This window comes from Marmota monax, unplaced genomic scaffold (assembly GCF_021218885.2).
Source record: "Marmota monax isolate L192 unplaced genomic scaffold, Marmota_monax_Labrador192_F-V1.1 WCK01_AAM20220418_F8-fsc00041, whole genome shotgun sequence".
In the NCBI taxonomy this organism is placed as follows: Eukaryota; Metazoa; Chordata; class Mammalia; order Rodentia; family Sciuridae; genus Marmota; species Marmota monax.
Window position 1 is genome coordinate 2,922,915 of NW_026695238.1, and position 19,301 is coordinate 2,942,215.

The 19,301-nt window shown below is 40.8% G+C and overlaps 1 protein-coding gene across 1 annotated transcript in view; it reads left to right on the top strand.

Moving 5' to 3' along the window:
- Arpc2 (actin related protein 2/3 complex subunit 2) overlaps nucleotides 1-16,452 on the top strand; it is a 31,189-nt gene extending 14,737 nt beyond the window's left edge. Inside the window, exons 5-11 of the mRNA XM_046439722.2 lie at nucleotides 138-183; nucleotides 3,114-3,300; nucleotides 4,416-4,509; nucleotides 10,801-10,927; nucleotides 12,281-12,381; nucleotides 12,719-12,819; nucleotides 15,987-16,452. Coding sequence (XP_046295678.1) covers nucleotides 138-183; nucleotides 3,114-3,300; nucleotides 4,416-4,509; nucleotides 10,801-10,927; nucleotides 12,281-12,381; nucleotides 12,719-12,819; nucleotides 15,987-16,011 — 681 coding nt within the window. The 3' untranslated portion in view covers nucleotides 16,012-16,452. The remainder of the gene's footprint in view (nucleotides 1-137; nucleotides 184-3,113; nucleotides 3,301-4,415; nucleotides 4,510-10,800; nucleotides 10,928-12,280; nucleotides 12,382-12,718; nucleotides 12,820-15,986) is intronic.
- Nucleotides 16,453-19,301: the final 2,849 nt, after the last annotated feature.

A 19,301-nucleotide genomic window follows, 5' to 3' on the forward strand; every position in this document is an offset into this window, starting at 1 on the left:
CCCCTTCTAGCTTTCCACTTGCCAAATAAAAGTTAAAAAGAATGCTAGCTGAGAAGAACTTGTCAAGTACTTTGAGCCTCAGAAATATAAAAATTATCATGGACTTTGGATTGACTTTTTTTTTTTCCTCCTCCTAGTTATTAAAGAGGGTGTACGGGAGTTTCTTGGTAAATCCGGAATCAGGTATGTAGTCATGTGAGCAACTATGAAATAACATGAAGAGACATGTCCTGTTTGTATTATGATTTTCCTAACCAAAGGATTTTATTTAAATACTATTCATTTGTCTGCAGAGGCCCAGTCCTCGTTCCACTTCCTCCATAAAAGTAACCTTTAAAGCAGTCTGTTTACAGGTACATAGTGGAGTATGCAGAATTCATGTTTATTATTAGCATTTTCATGATGGGGCTAAAAATGGTTCTTCCTTAATCTTTCAGCCAGGGGGCCACCTCTATTGAGTATGGTGATTAAAATGTCTTTTGAAAAGACTAATGAGCAAATATTGATTCCACTCACAGTCCCTGGCAATACCTTTCCCTGTATACTGCATATTTGGAGAAGAAATAGAAATATTCGTCAACACTATTTTCAAGTAACAAAAAATGTTAGCCCCCTCTTCAATCCATTTTTCTGAGAGATGATAGATGTGTTTCTTTGAAGAAATTGAAATGCACTATGCCATTCATGAGTAACACAGCTGTGTTCTTTTGCTTTAAAGGAGGTTTAAAGTGTAAAGACAGAATAGCATTTTTAACCCCTGTGACCCAATGGCATGCCTCAGCTTAGAGGGTTTAGCAGGGTCCCAGAGTGAATCCACATAGTAGGATCATTTGAACATAGTATTTATTCCTCAAATATTGTTACTTTATACCTTGACTGATAAACTGTTCTGAGAAGGAAGGTCTCTGTTTGTGTGTCTCCTATTCTATTACCAAGAGTTACTTTGGCTAGTTTTTATTCCCCAGACCCCCTTAAAATTTGATAAATTCACAACATGACTGCCTCCTGCCCCCATTAGAATTTATGTCTCCTATATTTTTGCTTTGGGGTGAGGGGGGACTAATAAAGGTGCCTTTGGAATGTGCCATGTTACTAGGAATATTTGTGGGTGAAGTTTTTGTTTTGAGAGGCTGCCAGGGATCAAACCCAGGGCCTCACATGTTAGGCAAGTCTCTACAAGTGCTCTGCCACTGAGCAACATCCTGGCCTATGGATGGAAGCTTTTGGAGTCCATAAAGAACACTGAAATTTGTTAATCCTCAAATTAATGTAACAAATGTATCACAGAAATACAAACCAAGATAAATAACACTGTAGGCTTGAGGAATCCAGAATTTAACAGAGAGGAATAAAGAAACAAACAGATGTAGAACATATGTTGGAACCCTTGGGCATGCTTGTCACAGCCAAGATCCCAACATAGGGAGTTGGTGTTTCTCTCCCTTGGTCTTCTCTTCCATCTCTTGCTATAGCACAAATATTGCTAGATTGCAGACCCTGAGTTCCTACAAGTATAAAGTATAAACATGTGAAAGTAGCATCTTTTCTTCACTTTGTTTATTGGATTTACTAAGGCAAGTTTAGAAAACTCAACTGGCTATAATAGATTGTTACTTTTCTTCATTCTCAGTATGTCCTATTCATGTCAGAAGTCTTAAAATTTAAGGTTAGACTTTAGTTATAGTTTTATTTGATTTGATTTCATAGACCCAGCAAATCTCTATTTGCTTGGTTTTCAGGTGCACAAAATGTAGCAATGATTACTGTTATTTAATACCAGAATGCCACAAATATGCTAAGAATTACCTAGAATAGATTTACATGGCCTATGCTCACAAAGAGAGTAGATCAGCAAAAAAAAACATAGATCTTAGGAATGCTCTTGGGAAAAAATAAAATAGTGTATATAAGTTTGAGATTTTCAGAATTTACTGGTTAAATTATTTCAATCAGTTGCCTAGAATGTGAAATGATCCTCAGTGATGTACTGGTATTCTTACAAAAACATATCTAGGCTTTTGGGCACTTAATAGTCACTTGATTATATAATCAAGTGGTCCCAGCCCTGTTTTCTGGAATCTGTAGTCCACATGCCATAAGAGGCAGAATGTTCTATTGATCAGCAAACTGATTTCAGTTCTTTTCTGTCCCATTTATTGATGACCTGCTATGTTCCAGGTATTTAAATACTATATATTCTGTTAATATTTACAGTAGTCTCCTCCATTTACTTACACCTTTTTTTAATATATGTGGGAATTGCCCAGGTTAGGCACTTTTCCAAGGTCACAAGGGCACAAGTCCAAGTTTGGACCCCGTTCTGTTCAGCTCAAAATAGAGCCTGTACTAGTCTGTCATGCTGCTGCATTTGGCAAATCACTGCTCCTTTGAACCTCTCTTTCCCTCTGTAAAATTAGAATAACCTTATCTGGCCTGCTGTCAAAGAATTATTGCAGAAATCAAATGCAGCAAAGTGTTTTTAAAAGAACTTTGAAATTTTTACAATATATACAACTAAAAGCTATGGGGAATGTATATATGAGCAGACACTTGGATTTTCTTCCTTGTCTCCTTTCAAAAAAGGTTTGCAATAGCATGTTAAAAGGATGTATTTTATTGGAAAGACACCCAACTCTGACAATGTTGGCACATCAAACCAGCAGAAAAAGATTATGTATTTCATTATAAGTCAACATCATGTATGGTTTCTTTTGCAGCACTCTCAGGAACACTAAGTTTCTAATCAAATTTTCTAGATTTTGACTTCCATTCCGTGTTTATAATATCTTTGATATTGATCCAAATTTTTGCTTAGTGGGGTTTTTTTTTATTTGTTAGTTATACGTGCCTAGTGTTTTTTAATTAGCTATAAATATTTACAGGGATTTTACAAGAATTAAGATTTTTATGGAATTGGCCAACATTCTCCCCTTGGTGAAAACTATAAACACTGAGAGAAAGTGAAATATCATCAGAACCTGAAAAGTTATTTTGTTATTATTGCTGTAGATTTGTTTTAATTCCTCTAGTCTGTGTTTGCTTGAGAGATTTGGTTTCTTTACAGGAGGTTTTTGTTTTTAATGTGGCTGCTGGGTGATATTTTCCCCTTCCAGGATACAATGTCTCTTTGCTATATGACCTTGAAAATCTGCCTGCATCCAAGGATTCCATTGTACATCAGGCTGGCATGTTGAAGCGAAATTGTTTTGCCTCTGTGTTTGAGAAATACTTCCAATTCCAAGAAGAGGGCAAGGAAGGAGAGAACAGGGCAGTTATCCATTATAGAGATGACGAAACCATGTGAGTATAGAATTTGGTCTTAAAACCTGTTTGAGGCTGTTACACTAGAATGGTACTTAGTGAAAGAAATATAGTATGGTCAAACTTTAAACTCTATCGTATTTATCCCCCTGAAATGCTTTTCTCGTGCTGTTTTTTCTTTTTCTTCTTTTTTTAAATTTGTTCTTTTTAGTTATACATGACAATAGAGTGTATTTTAACATACATACATGGAGCATGACTTCCATTCTTGTCATTTTACAGGACATAGAGTTACGCTGGTGGTATATTTATACATGAATATGGGAGTTTTGGCATTGGCTTATTTCACTTAGCATGATAGTCTCCAGTTCCCTCTATTTGCCTACAGTGCCATGATTCCATTCTTTACAGCTGAGTAATATTCCATTGTGTGTATGTACAACATTTTCTTTATCCATTCATCTGTTGAAGGGCCACCTACGTTGATTTCGTAACTTGGCTATTGTGAGTTGAGCTGCTATAAACATTGATGCATCTTATACAATTTCTTAAACCATGATGTAGATGGTAAGGGGGAAAATAGTCTACTTTTCCTAATCTTCATATATTCAGAGTGAACAAAAGATGAAAAGAAAATGCCAGCCTTTCCTTTAAGGCATTAATAGTCCTGTTTAAGAAAATAGCCCTGAGCTAGGTGTGGTAGATATTAGACCTGTAATCCCTAGGACTCCAGAGACTGAGGCTGGAGGATTAATAATAGTTCAAGGCCAACTTAAGAGAGACTAGCAGATCATTAGGCAGCATAGGCTGACCATAAGTTAAGTGGCATTCTGAGAATCACTAACTCTAGATTCCATGTCATGCCTGATAATACAAGTTAATAAAATCTACTTTTGATGATTTACACTTCCCGCCTCTTAGGATGCATTTATTACACTGACTTTGTTGGCCACAAATACTAGTCTCTTGGCATGCCTCTGCTTTATGGATTCAGGGATTCCGAAACTTAAAAACTGTAGTCGTCTTTACTTGTAGATGAAGTTATTTTCTTTCCTTTTTTTTTTTTTTTTTTTTTTTTTTTTTTTAAGATGACCTTATTGCCAGAACCCCCTTCTGATTCTGTACTTAACTCTCCTTGATTTTGTTCCTTGCAGGTATGTTGAATCTAAAAAGGACAGAGTCACAGTAGTCTTCAGCACAGTGTTTAAGGATGACGATGATGTGGTCATTGGAAAGGTGTTCATGCAGGTATGAAGTGGACATCTTGGGGAAAAACAACGGCATGGTGACTTACATCTTTGCACCAAAACACTGCAAGCATAGAAGTAAGAACCAGCAGCTCTGTTGATGTTGGAACTTGTTGAAGATTTAATAAATACCCTCAATCAAACTCACTGAATGTTATATTTTAGTGGTTTCAGCCTTGTAGGACAGGGCAAGAGGATGAATTGGGTATTAAACATACTAACCATGACTAAATGTTAAGTATCCTTCCTATCATGGAGTCTTAGATCTAAATCTTTGGTCACATTTCCTCAGATTCTTAACAGGGTCTATTCTTGGCATGTATTGTTGTACAGTCTTTTAAGCATGGTCTATGGTAGCCAGATATAGTGGTGCATGCCTGTATCCCAGCGGCTCAGGAGGCTGAGGCAGGAGGACTGTGAGTTCAAAGTCAGCCTCAGCAAAAGCAAGGTGCTAAGCCACTCAGTGAGACCCTGCCTCTAAATAAAATAGAAAATAGGGCTGGGGATATGGTTTAGTGGTCGAGTGCCCCTGAGTTCAATCCCCAGAACCAAAAAAAAAAAAAAGGTGTATGGTAAATTCTTAAGTAGTAGACCACTGCATTCATAGATGAAGTTGTTGACCTGGTAAAGAGGCTCAGCTTGAGTTGGAATCACTGTAGAATGCCTCCCTAAGAAACTGTGCTTCTGCCAAAAAGAGTAATGGTGTGTGTTAGTGACACTTTGTGATTGGAGTTTTGGTATAGTTTGATTCATTTCATCCATTGTAGCTGAGGCATCTTGTCTGCTAGCCAATTGCTGACTATAGGAAGAGAGCTAATTGTTGATGTTGGTTTCTAATTGTTGAGGCTGGTTTCTTCTGAGATAGCTCAGCATTCAAAATAGAGTATAGTAGTTAAAAATTTTTAAGACCTCAGTACATTATCATTTTATTCCTTGTCAGAGTGATAAGATTTTAAACTTTTGGAACGAAATCTTTTTTGCCAAATAGAGTTGAAAGACAGCTGTGCTTAACATACTGAGATTATGTGTTGGTAGCCCTCAGTGACTAGGAGAATCTTCAGAACATGTCCTCAGTTTGATCCATCTCTAGTAACTTTTTGTGTTTTGGCTAATTAATCAAACGGGTTTGAGAGTCTCTGCAAAAGAATTTGAAATACTAACACTTTGGCATTATAGTACTAATACACACAAACACATACACACACACAAATTTTGAAGGTCCTTAAAGTAAGCCTTGAGTCAGTCATTTCATGTATTTTTATACAGAATTGACAGGGAAATTTAATGCAGTAACTTAGAATTGGGCTAAATCCAAACTAAGGCACTAATTTTAAAAGCTATGAAGTATATATTTAGACTTGGCTGGGGTTTCCCCCCACACCAATCTTGTTCCATTTTATTCCAGGAAATATCTTAACTTATTTTTATACCTTAAACAGGCCTTATCCTGGAGAGTTTATTGGAGATGTGTTCCTTCGGAGTTTTTGTTTGGTTGTTTGGTTGGTTTTTGTTTTTAATGAATTTAAACTCTTTCCTCAAACTCAAATGGTAGGGTTAGGGATGCTTACCTAAAAGGAGAAACCGGCTCTGTTGGATTTTTTTAATTGCCATCTTTCCAGTTAGTGACTGTCCATTCTAGTAATGGGAAAAAAATTGAGTTCAGAAGCCATCTGTCCTGCCACCCTTTCCAGATTAAGAAGCTGGGGTAATTTTTTGGAAATGTCCATAACAGTGGACTTTAGCTTAGTTTGTCCCAAAGTAAATTGTCTGAATTTTTTTACCTAGGTCTAGAATTTTAAGTTTCTAGGAAAGAAGAGTAGATGCTCAGTACAGACTATTGTGACTTGGAAATATAGTTTGAAGTTCCTGATGGTCACTAATCTGCTTGCTGTGGGCCATTGTGGACTTTCCCCTGCTGGCATGCACCAACAGCCCAATCAACACACAAGTCCTGCTTTTGTCACTTACCATGAAGTCTCTGAGGGCTGTTTACTGCCTTTGGGAGAAAGATAGGAATTGTGTTCCCCCACTCACAGGGTTGCCTTTCTACCAAAGTGTGTTGTCTTTGTGGGTGTACCAGCCAAGCCCTGTAGGGAGCCTAGTAGGTTTCAACCTTTCAGACTCATTCCATGAAAAGCAATAGGACCAGCAGTATGCTCCTAGAGAACTAGAATTCTTTTCATATTATAAAATCTTAAAGTCAAGCTACTGAGAAAAGTGAAGTAGAAACCACTAGTTTCTTTATGTTCTGGGACAAGACAGTCTACCTTTTAGGCAGTTCTGAAAGAGTGTTTTGAGGGCACTTTCTGTCTTTATTTCCTAAAATGAGAACACCATGTCAAAGTCAGTAATTTTGGTAGATATTGCCAAATTCTTCTCTTTGGGGGGTTATAATGTTTTTCCCCGAACCAGCAGTGGATGAGTGCCTATTTCTGCAGTGTGCAGTCAAATTTTTGGATTTCTGCTGCTGATACATTAACAGTGATTACTACTACATCTTCTTACAAGTGAGGTCAAAATCTTTTATGTTTCCAGGCATGATGGTGCATGCCCATAAACTCAGCAGCTCAGGAGGCTGTGGCAGGAGGATCACAGGTTGAAAGTTAGCCTCAGCAACTTAGCAAAGCTGTAAGCAACTTAGTGAGACCCTGTCTTAAAAATAAATAAAAAGGGCTGGGTGTTTGGCTCAGTGGTTAAACGCCCTTGGGTTCTATCCCTGGTACCAAAAAAAAAAAAAAAAGAAAGAATTTTTTGTGTTAAAGACCATGTATTTTTCTTTTCCTCTGAAGTGACTCTTTATGTCCTTTGCTCATTTTTCTGTTGAGTCAATATTCTCAATTTCTATATATTTTATATATATTTTTAGTAGTAGATGGACACAGTATCTTTATTTATTTTTATATGGTGCTGAGGATCAGACCCAGTGCCTCACCATGTAAGGCTGGCGCTCTACCACTGAGCTACAGCCCCAGCCCAATTTCTGTATATTCTAGTGAGGTTAGCCCTTCATCTTCATCTGGTAAGAATGGCAGTTATTTTTCCAATTTGTCCAACTACGTTTTGTGGGATTTGTCTTCACATGGTAGTTTGTTTTATGTAATCAAATTGATCAGTTTTCTCTTTTGGATTCTAGATTTTGAGTCAGGGTGTTAGAAAGCCCTCCCTTCTCTAAGGTTATATTTACCTGAAAGATGGATCTTTTTTTGTAAATGACTGCCATTGATCCCAGGAGGGGATCAATGCTCCTTAAGTCTATGCTTGCCAGGAACAGTGTTGCATACCTATAGTCTCAGCAACTTGGTAGGCTAAGATCAGAGGATTGCAAATCCAAGGCCTCAGAAACTTAGCAAAACCCTAATAAAAGGCCTGGGGATGTAGCTCAGTGGTAAAGGACCCCTGGGTTAGATCCCTAATAAGGGGGTGGGGGACTATGCTTATATCCTGATTTAAGATTTTATATTTAAAATTGCTGTATCTGTTTGGATTTGTTCTGAACTTCCTATGACAAATTATACTTTGATGAAAGAAAGAAATAGTATCCTTATATTCAAAAGATGCTCTAGTCATAGAGAAAAAAGGAAGGCAATATGGTTGGTTTACCTGTAATACAGACACAAAGATGGGGGAATGTTAAGATGGATTTGTTGTTTTTAAGTATAAGAGAGATAATCAAGAAAAAACAAAGACATCAGATTAAAATGTATTATTTTCCATACACAGACTAATGAAATGGTGTCGAGTCACCACAAGTTTACAGATTCCCCATCTGTTGTGAATAACACATGATTACCTATGATTTTTGAGACTTTAATATGTAGAGACACTGAATAAACAAGAAAATACAAGCATTTATTGTTCTGTTTGATCCCTTAAGGCTAAAAAGTAGAACCAATAGAAAATAGAAAACTTCCCAATTTTTATAGATTAAAGGCATTTTCCAAAGAAGGACAATTTCAGAAGCTTTGCTTTGCAAATATTATTTGGGATTATCTTGGCTCCTTCCCTGCTTCCCCAAATATTTTTCCATTGGAAAACAAAATGTGTTGAGGTGGAAACTAATCTGACACAGTTTATAGTCATTTCTTTCCCACAAACTTTTGGAAGCCAGGCAAGGCTTGTTTGGAGGAAGTATCCCAGATTCTGGTGAGTGGGACTCCCTACACATTATCTATCCTTTGCTGAGGACTTGCTAATCAGTGTGTGTTCTTCCTACCTGCAAATGGAAACATGCTTCTTACTCTTTTTATGGTGCAGTGATCCTGTATCAGCTGGGGCAGAAGCACTTTCTTTCCTTCAGCAGGCCTGTGCTGGACAGCTTCTTTGAAGGACAGAGGAATAGAAACAAAGATGAATAAAGCAGGAGCTGTGACTTAAAGAACTCAACCTGGTAGGGAAGCCAGACACATTAATATAAAGTGTCATCATAGAAGTTTTGTAGAAAACAGATGGCAGCACCAATAAGAGAACAGCCAACTCTCCCTGGCTATTGGAGTTGGCATTATAGAAGAGGTAATAAGCAGCAGCAAAAGAACATAGCAGATCTAATTACTTATGTGACCCTGCTTTCAGTTTCCTAACCTCAGAGACTTTGGAAAGCCTTCAGCTCTGCACTTGTGCCCTGTCTTAAAAGGTTACTCAATGAATGAGGTCGTTTTTTGGTGTTTTTTTTTTTTTTGGCCGGGGTCAAGGTGGGGGGTTGCTGGGAATTGAACCCAGGGGTTTATACATGCCAGCCAAGCACTGTACCACTGAGCTGTACCCCCAGCCTACCCCTACAATTAATTTGAATCATCCTGTGTGTTAGAAAGTTACCAAAGGGATGCCTTCTATCTCTTGTCCATTTACATAGAAATGTATGGACTGTAAAAGTCTGAGGTCTGTAAATTAGAAAATAAAAGAAATAGCCTGATTTTTACATCCTCAATCATTTTTTGGTAATTTGGTGAGGAAAAATACATTTTATTAAGAGTGATGAGGGGGCTGGGGACGTGGCTCAAGCGGTAGCATGCTCGCCTGGCATGCGTGCAGCCCGGATTCCATCCTCAGCACCACATACAAACGAAGGTGTTATGTACACCGATAACTAAAAAATAAATATTAAAAAAAAATTCTCTCTCTCAAAAAAAAAAAAAAGAGTGATGAGTTCTTGTATAGAATGTTGATATTTTGTTCAGGGCCACTAAGGAACAAGAATTAAAAATCGGGGCTGGGGATGTGGCTCAAGCGGTAGCGCGCTCACCTGGCGTGCGTGCGGCCCGGGTTCGATCCTCAGCACCACATAACAAACAAAGATGTTGTGTCCGCCAAAAAATAAATAATAAATAGTTCTCTCTCTCTTTTAAAAAAAAAAAGAATTAAAAATCATGTTATTTCTCATGGTACAAGGTCTTGCTGTCTTTCTGAGCACCAAGACAACTCACAGCTCCATTATCATCTGCTCCCAAGAATGGCTTAAATTTGCTCTAGAATTTTGATTGATGAATTCTAAATGTTGACAGGTTCTAGGAAACCTCAACAAATAGAACTTGGGTAAAGGTCTGGGACCCAGAAAGCATGGTATTCCTGAAACTGGAAAAAATGGAGGTGGGGGCCATGGGAACCCTGGGAAATTTGTTGACTCATGAAGGCTTTCTGTGCATAGATAGGAGGGAGGTAAGACCAACTAAAGCCTGTGTTCACCATGGAGTTTTAAAGACTTCCTTAAAAATCCAACCTTTTTTTACATTACATTTACTCATAAGACAGTAAGGAGCAGTAGTACTTATCTTAAATGTAACCAGTGCCTTGCAATTTGTTTAGTGTTAGATATAATTTTATCACCTATGTTAGTCTAGAATGAGAGAAAGGAGCTGGGATTGGTGCACACATGTGATTGAAGCTTCTCAGGAAGCTAAGGCAGAAGAATGTCAAGTTTGAGGCCAGCCTGGGCAACTTGGCAAGAAGCAAGACCCTGTCACAAAAATTTAAAGGGGGAAGGAGAAGCACCACAGTGATAAAGCACCCCTGGGTTTAAAATACAGTACTGCAAAATAAAAATAAAAAAGAAGAGGAAAAGGATTAACAATCTTTTGCATCACATTGGAAGATCTGGCTTGTTAAGTACTTTGTAATCTAGCCCTTTTGAACCTAAAGTGCACTAGAGCAGTCAGCACTGTATGGTTCAGGTCAGGCATAGTTTATTTTTAGCCATCTGCTGGTCCAGGGGGCTACAAAAGTCACACTGCATAGGACACACACCATAGCATAAATTGCTGCTCATCTTACACCAGCTTATCTTGCTTTGTCTCCACAGGAGTTCAAAGAAGGACGTCGAGCCAGCCACACAGCCCCCCAGGTCCTCTTTAGCCACAGGGAACCTCCTCTGGAACTGAAAGATACAGATGCCGCTGTGGGCGACAACATTGGCTACATTACCTTTGGTGAGCTGGGTATAGGTGCCTCTCATGTGGCCTTCCTGAGTTCACAGCAGAGTGCATAAATCAGAAGAGCCTTGGTTAATGTTTTAAGATAGGCAGAAGCAGGCATATCAACTTGTTCCTGTTGCCACCACTGTGCCCGTGGGAGGGTGTCAGGGTGCACTGATTACAGAGTAGTCAGGTGCTATTTTTGTACAGTAATCATTTCCTTTTTCTTTTCTCTCCTTTTCTTAAATATTAAGGCAAAAAGGATAGCTTCTGATGTCAAGAGTTAGGGACAAAACCACATCAGCTTTGCTAAGCAGTTAGAGTTCATTGTCATTTGATATTTCTTGGTTTTTTTGCTGCTTAAGCCTGAGCTCAGCTATTATTCATTTATTTTCCTTTACCACTGAAGAAACGAACTCCAGTCTTTTCTCCTTCCAACACTTCAACCTGTGAACTGGTTCATTCACACACGTACCTAATACCACTGAAATGTTTTATAAAGTTTTATTTAATTGACCTTTGAGCTGAAGGTGTACCTGCTTATTGATGAATTTCTTGATTTATCATATTATGTTAAATTTAAGATATATATACTTTCCCCCCATATTATTGTCCTTGAACTTTAGGTGCACCTTAATTTTCATGGTGTTCAGTTTAATTGGCAACATCTCTTTATGGTACATAAGATCTTGGTAAATTTACAGTCATGTACATAGTAGATTCTTTGAAACAGTTACCTCCTAGCCTAATGTCCATTTCTTTTTAGGCCAAGACATTCCTTTTCATTTCAGCAAAACTTTGGGGGTCTTGCTGATACTAAGATCAATGAGTAAAGGAGGTGCAAAAGATAAGAGAATTCCAAAAAGCCCAAGGGAAAGGAGGAACACAGATCTGCAGATGATTGGAGCCCAGCCTGTCAAGAAAGTTCAGATCCTTATATCAAGCAGATCCCACTGATTGGTTTTCTCCAGCAAAAATATAAGATTTTCTCTGGGATCACATTTCACTAAAGTCTTACTTTGTACTTCAACACAAAGAACTCAGGATAGGCAGGAATTGGTAACCATGTGGCAGTCAGGGAATAGATGTGATGCAGCATGTACCATCACAAATTACAGACCTGGAATGAGTGCTCAGGCCAATGCCCCATATTCTCCCATGAACTCCCCTGTTTGCACTCATTGGCAGCGCCCCCTGGCTATACTCTTCACCCACTTTGTCACAAGGTCAAAACCCTGCTTGTGATTACTGAAGCAAAGAGACTGAACTCAGGCAGAGAGCATGAAGTTGCCTACAGGCTGCTGATCTCTCCAGTCCTTTGGCATTCGTGCTGCGCCCTGATGCCTTGTCTGTTCCCCTCACCCTCAGTGCTGTTCCCTCGCCACACCAACGCTAGCGCTCGAGACAACACCATCAACCTGATCCACACATTCCGGGACTACTTGCACTACCATATCAAGTGCTCTAAGGTGAGGAGGCACCAGCTTCTGGGTCCAGGTTATTGATATGTTTCTTAAGTAGATACTTCCAGGGACTTCAAGAAATCATCCCTGTGCTAGGCGTGGGGGAGTGACTCAGTGGTGGAGGGCTTACCTAGCATGCACAGGGGCCTGGATTTGATCCCGGCACTGAAAAGGCAGAGAGATGAGTTTGTGTTTATAGAATTGCTCCCCTTTCTGCTTCCTATGTGGCCTGGGTCAGTTTTCCCAGTATATGCTCCCAAATTTTCCCAATGGCTATTCCTAAGGAAAGAGTTGTCTTTCTAGAGCATACCTCTGCTTCAGTACCTGCTGTGTTTGCTCCCAGGCCTATATTCACACTCGTATGCGGGCAAAAACATCTGACTTCCTCAAGGTGCTGAACCGTGCACGCCCAGATGCCGAGAAAAAAGAAATGAAAACAATCACGTAAGTAGGACAGGACTGAACTAACCCAGAAGAAAATGGATACTGATGGCCTGGCCCTGCTGGTGTCTGGGCAGTGCTGCATGTGAGACCAGCAGGACTGGGCTGGGCCTGTAGCTACAAGAGTGAAGGTGGGGTTCACAGAGTTTCACTTCTTAATGGACCAGGAGGGGTTTCCTTGTTTCCACATCTTTGTGAGCTGAAAGAATGGCAGCTAGGAAAAACAAAGGGACCTTTTTACTAAATCACTATTCTCAATGTGTGAGAGTAAGTTGCTTATGGACATTTAGTTGTGTAAAGAGGCCTGGAATCACTCCAAGTGTTTGTTCTCCTGGTCTGCTCAGCAGGAAGGTGGCGTGGAAAGGAAGGCCACCTTGGTCAGGGTGGAAGTGATGAACAGAGCTGTGAACAGTGTAGCTCTGTGTGGGAGAGCCCAACCTGGCAAAGGACTTAAAAAATTCAGTCTTTAGACAAGGTGTCAGGTCTTAGTTCTGCTCCTGATAAAATTTGGGCTGTCTTGTTCTCAAGACTGTTTATTCTCCACGTGTGCACTCGCTCGTGCACTCTCCCCCCCCCCTTTTTTTTTTTGTGTGTGTACCAGGAATTAAACCCAGGGATGCTCAACCATTGAGCCACATCTCCAGCCCTTTTTTGTGTTTTTATTTAGAAACAGGGTCTCACTAAGTTGCTTAGGGCCTCAGCCTCCCATGCTGCTGGGATTATAGGCCTGGGCCACCATACCCAGCTTATCTGCTGTTTATACCCTTGAATTAGAGATGTTGAGGTAAACTAGGCTCCCCTCCCCATCAAGGCCAGTACACTTGCCAGCACTATTGCTATTAGGAGAAACCTTTGGTGGGTGTGGCATGTAGAGGCACCAAGCTCCTTCCATTGATGTGGAGGCCTCTTCTACCAAGTTAGTTTCTGTTGCCATTTGAAAGGATTCAAGAGCTGTCTGGCTGAATACTGAGCCGCAGGTGAGGGTTTTCAGTCACAGAATGTTAGGTGTTTTCACAAAGCAATTGAATTCACCTACAACTTTATTTTTTTATTTATTTTTTATTTTTTTAAAGAGAGAGTGAGAGAGATAGAGGTAGAGAGAGAGAGAATTTTTTAATATTTATTTTTTAGTATTTGGCGGACACAACATCTTTGTTTGTATGTGGTGCTGAGGATCGAACCCGGGCCGCACACATGCCAGGCGAGCGCGCTACCGCTTGAGCCACATCCCCAGCCCCTCACCTACAACTTTAGACAAAGGCCTTTCTGTATTCTGTGCTGCCACTCAGACCCAAAGGAATGGAAGTCAGCCTGTAGCTGGATCCTCTACTTAGAGTAGCATGTCCAAATGCTATGCCATGAAGTGGCCATCTCTAGTCTGCTCTGCAGCTGCATAGCATATCCTAAAATGACAATACTAGGAAGAAGGTAGCAGGTGAGAATGTGCCTGGGACACACATGCTCTTGCTGCCCCTCCTTTCAGAACCTTGTCTCCATCCTGGCATCAGCAGTTCCCTTTGTTTGCTTGCTCTTCACAGAGCGCTTTACTCACCCGGCACTACTTTGTTGACCTCCAGTGTGAGGCAGCCAATTGCATGCCACTTTCAGGACCAGGAGAGAGGCAGTTCACTAGAGGCCAGGAGGAGAATTGACATCTAGCTGCAGCCAAAAGGTGGCATATACCTGCTCTGGAGGCTGAGAAGGAGATCATTTGAGCCTAGGAGTTCAAGGCCAGCCTGGGCAACATCTTTTTTTTTTTTTTTTCAGAATTTTAATATTTATTTTTTAGTTTTCGGCGGACACAACATCTTTGTTTGTATGTGGTGCTGAGGATCGAACCCGGGCCGCACGCACACCAGGCGAGCGCGCTACTGCTTGAGCCACATCCCCAGCCCCTGGGCAACATCTTGAGCTCAAGAAAAGGGCTCGGGGTGGGACAGGGGACCAAGAAAAATAAAAGATTCCAGGTGTAGTGGTGCACACCTGTAATCCTAGCAACTCTGAGACAGAAGGATCATAAGTTCTTAAGACCAGCCTCAGCAACTTAGGGAGACCCTGTCTAAAAAAATCAGGATATTGAAATAGTTCCAGAGCTGCCTGCGTCACAATTACCCTAGTAATTGTTTGACTACTAAGGCCAGCCCTGCTGGTCTCACATGTAGCAGTGCCTAGCAATAGCTTCCTGTCCTGATGGGAAACCTAGAAAAGGATGAGACTGTGAACATATTTTCCATAAACTTCCATCCTACAACTTAGAGTGGCTCCACTTATTCTACTCTGTGATCTCTTTGACAGAGTTAGGCCCCAAAAAGGAGAAGAGGGAGGGATATAACTGCATTTTCCATGAAAACCAGATTATGTTATTAATGAGGGATAAGAGTTCAGTTGCTCAGCCATGGGCAGGAGAAGCCAGGCGCCCCATAAGCAGAGTGAGAGTAGTTTACAGAAGCATGGACAGGTGAAATAAGGTGTTGGTCCTGCTCTGAGAAGCAGGGCCCTGGATCTCAGGTTGACTGAGAATCAGCACCTGTCAATGCTCTGCTTTTTATCTAGGGGGACAGGTAATCAAATATGATTTCATTTGGGAATGGGTGAGACATTTGGACAGGAAACATTGAGAAGAGAACCCTTCTGGGTAAATATGGGTGGAGCTCAGGAACAGAGAACCAGGCCAGAGTCACTGCATGACAACAGAGCTGTCTTTAACCTTGGAAGGTTTAAAGATTGCCTTGACCTGTCTGCCATCTGGTGAGAGATTAAAGAACTGCTCTCTAGGAGTCCTCAAAGGGATCTGCTGAATAGATGAGCCTAAGCTAACTAGCTAGTACTGGACAATTGAGTGCGTCTGAAGTTCAGGTCCATCTGGGCCATCTAGAAATTGGACAGGTGATTCTCCATCTACTTGATACATTTGGTGTCCTTAAGGGATTAACATAGTCATTACCTGGTACCCCAGAGTATTCAATAGGAAGAAAGATGGTGGAACCATTCTGCAAAAACTGGGTCTTGACCTTGCCCCTGTGGCTCCAGGACCTCTGCCTGAAGAATCACCCTTCCTTCCTCTTGTTTGGTGTTCCTTTGGTATCCTACCCCTACCTAGTCCAGGACTGTGGGGTGGAAGGAAAGGACAGCCAGAAATCATCCTTCACTCTTACTCTTTGCTTTTGGAGGGGGAAGACGTTTTCATCCCGCTAACTCTTGGGAACAGAGGAGGAAATGCTGGTGACCGAAGGCTGGACCGCTTGCTACTGGATAATCGTAGCCCATCGTGTTGCACCTCTCCAGGTTCTTAAGGGATTCTCCCTTTGGGTTCCATTTTGTACGCATTTGGAAAATAATCTGCAGAAACGAGCTGTGCTTGCAAGGACTTCATAGTTCTCAAGAATTAAAAAAAGAGGAAAAAAAAAAAAGAATTCCACTTGATCAACTTAATTCCTTTTCTTTTATCTTCCATCCCTCACTCCCCTCCCCTCCCACCCTCTTTTCCAAGCTGTTTCGCTTTGCAATATGTTATTGGTAATGAGTTGCAGGATAATGCAATCCTAACTTGTTTTCTCCTAAATATTTGAGTTCAAAACTCCTGTATCTAAAGAAATACGGTTGGGGACATTAATAAAGAAAATCTTTCTATCTTAATTGAGAATTTGCTGGGTTTCTGGACTGGTGAGTCAAAAAGAGAAGAGGAGAGAAGAAGGGCAGACCTGAGCTGAGAAACCTTAGGTTCAGGAGCCCATGCAATGTCTATCCTCACCTTTAGAGGAGAGAATGGCTAGCTAGTGAGCTAGAAACTTCCCATAAAGCTTGGTTGCTGGTACTACATGGCCAGGAATCTCCTGGATAGTGACAAGCAAATTAAAGTGGTTTTGGCTTATTTTGTCATGAATAATGCATAGCATTTCCCAAAGCGTGCAGCATTTTGGTGCATTTAATTCTGCAGGACGTCCATGGCTATTCGGGTGTGGATCTCATGCAAACTAACACAGTTCCTCTTTTTCACGCAATATCTGAAAAGATGGGCAGTCCACAAAGCTGTCTTTGGAAGATGGCCACATAACAGAGTAGGGAACCTAGCAGAGCACCGATCCCTGAGATAAAATTGGTTCCAGAAATTCGGTTGGTAAGAAATTTATCCAGAGAGTTTTAGGGGCATCTGAAATGGTCTGAGGGGTATCCTAATGGTTTCTGCCTTCTGTCTCATCTCAGGCAGTGTGTTTTAGATTGGTTTGAGGTCCATTAATGAATTTTGAAATCACCCAACTATATAACAACCAGCATTTTTTCCCCTAAACTTGTGATTTTGAAATACCTATAGATTCATATATTTTTTTGTTTGTTTTTGTGATACTGGGAATCAAAGCCCGGGACTTATGCATTCTAGACAAGTGCTCTACCCCTGAGCTACATCCTCAGCCCTACTTTGAGATTTTATTTACCTCCCTTCTAGTTTCCCCAATGAGGATACCTTGAACGATTATAGTATATTGTCACAACCAGGAAAATGACATTGGTAGAGTCTGTCCACCTTCTTCACATTTTATTAGATATTAAATATACTTGTTTGTGTCTGTGTTGTGTATTTCTGTGCATTTTTCTCACATGTGTACTTTGACACCAGCATTTTTAAAAAATGGAATAGCATAGGGATATGGCTTTAGTGGTAGAGCACTTCCCTGGCATGCATGAGGCCCTTGGGTTCAACCCGCAGCACCAAAATATATATATGGAATAGTATAGACGTCTCAGTTAGGGTGCCACATCCATTCAGTATTGATTTGGAGCCATGTTTTTGTTGCACTTCCACCTGGATGGGAGTGGAGGGATATCTTTTTACTGAGTCACAGTCAAGTAGTTAGAGTCCCAGATTGCAGGTTGTTTTTTACTTCATTTACATGGTTTCCAAGGAGCTCCAGGTTCCCTGGCCACCTGCTTCTGGCAGGTGGAAAATGAGGCTAAATATAAATAAATATACTGGGAGAAGTATTGGTCCCCAATCACTATTTAAGGGGGTTTCAAAGCTGATTTTGACTAGCCCCAGTTGTGTTCTCACTGGCTTCAGCATCACTCCCTGGTAAGTTGGAATTCACTATGTTTTCTTGCTAATAGAATCAGATTGTTCTGAAGTACTACAGGTGGCAAAACCAGGTTATTTAGAAAATATAAAGTTAGGAGAATAAAAAGCATTAAACATTCTTTACAGTAGTAAATCCTAAAAAATATCTAAGTCCAAGATGCTTTGTCAGCATAAAAACCCGTGCTGGTGCAAACCCCCTCCCAGGTCTATCCCTTTCTCTTTAACTATTTCCAAGACATCTTTGACCTTGGTGTGGAAGTAGTCTCAAGATTCTTGCTCCTCTGTGGGCAAAGAGACCCACCGTGACTTTACTGAAGGCCCATAGGACTATGGGAGGGGAACATTTCATGATGGGGACCAAGCACACTGAGGAATGTGATGTGGTTAGGATTATTATTAACTGGATCACCTGCCCTGAGGGCCCACACCTGGGAGTTTTACATGTCTTTGGATTTGAGCTGCACAGATATGAAACAGGGTTTTGAAGAAACTAGTTCAAATCCAAGTTCCACCTCTGAAGAGTTCTGTGACAACAAATTTCTTAATCTGAACTCTAGTTGTGTCATTAGTTGGATGTAATGCCATCTACTCCACAGACTGCTTAAAAAAAAAAAGATAAATGTTTGTCACATTATGGGAATCTATAATATCTGTGAGTGTTTTGGTTTGGGATTTTGGCACTGCCAGGCATCATCAATCCCAAGACCTCATGCATTGTAAACAAGCACATTCCTACTAGGCTACACCTCCTGCCCTGTAATTATAACTTAAGTGCAACTTAATTTTAGTTTCCTTTATATATTCAAAGGGATCAGAAGTAGCAGGATTATTGGAGAGTCAAAGTCCAATATAAGACAAACCTTATTCAAGTCCTGGGGTTTTTCCAGGCCTCCCTCTATGATAGTTGTACTTGTGCCTGCTTGCATGGCCCTTATTGTGGAGTTGGGTGGGAGTTGAGCCAGCCAGGACAGTGGGAATCTCTGTACTTGGATGAAGTGGAACCTGAGCAGGAAAGGAAAAAACCCTGACCATTGCAACAAACTCCTGTGGCAGCTGATACAGGGCAGTTGCCATTCAGATGGCCCATCCCATTGTACCCTTGATCCAACAGCTGCAGCTGGGTCTGCTGTGGTGATGAGTGTGAGGCCAACCAATGCCACCCTCTTCTGGGGATTGCTGCACACTAGACTTCCTGTGACTTCTAGGGTATCTATCCAGACAGCTGTCCCAGATCTGAAGAATCTGACCAGGTTTGTTTGGCCATACTGGGGATCAAACCCATGGCTTCCCACAGGCTAGGCTAGTGTCTACCACTGAGTCACAGCCCAGTCCCATCTTGCCATTTAGACCTAACAAAAAGGACAGGATTTCTGCCCAAACAGCTGATCAACAGCTTCCTAGATCCTGGCCAGTC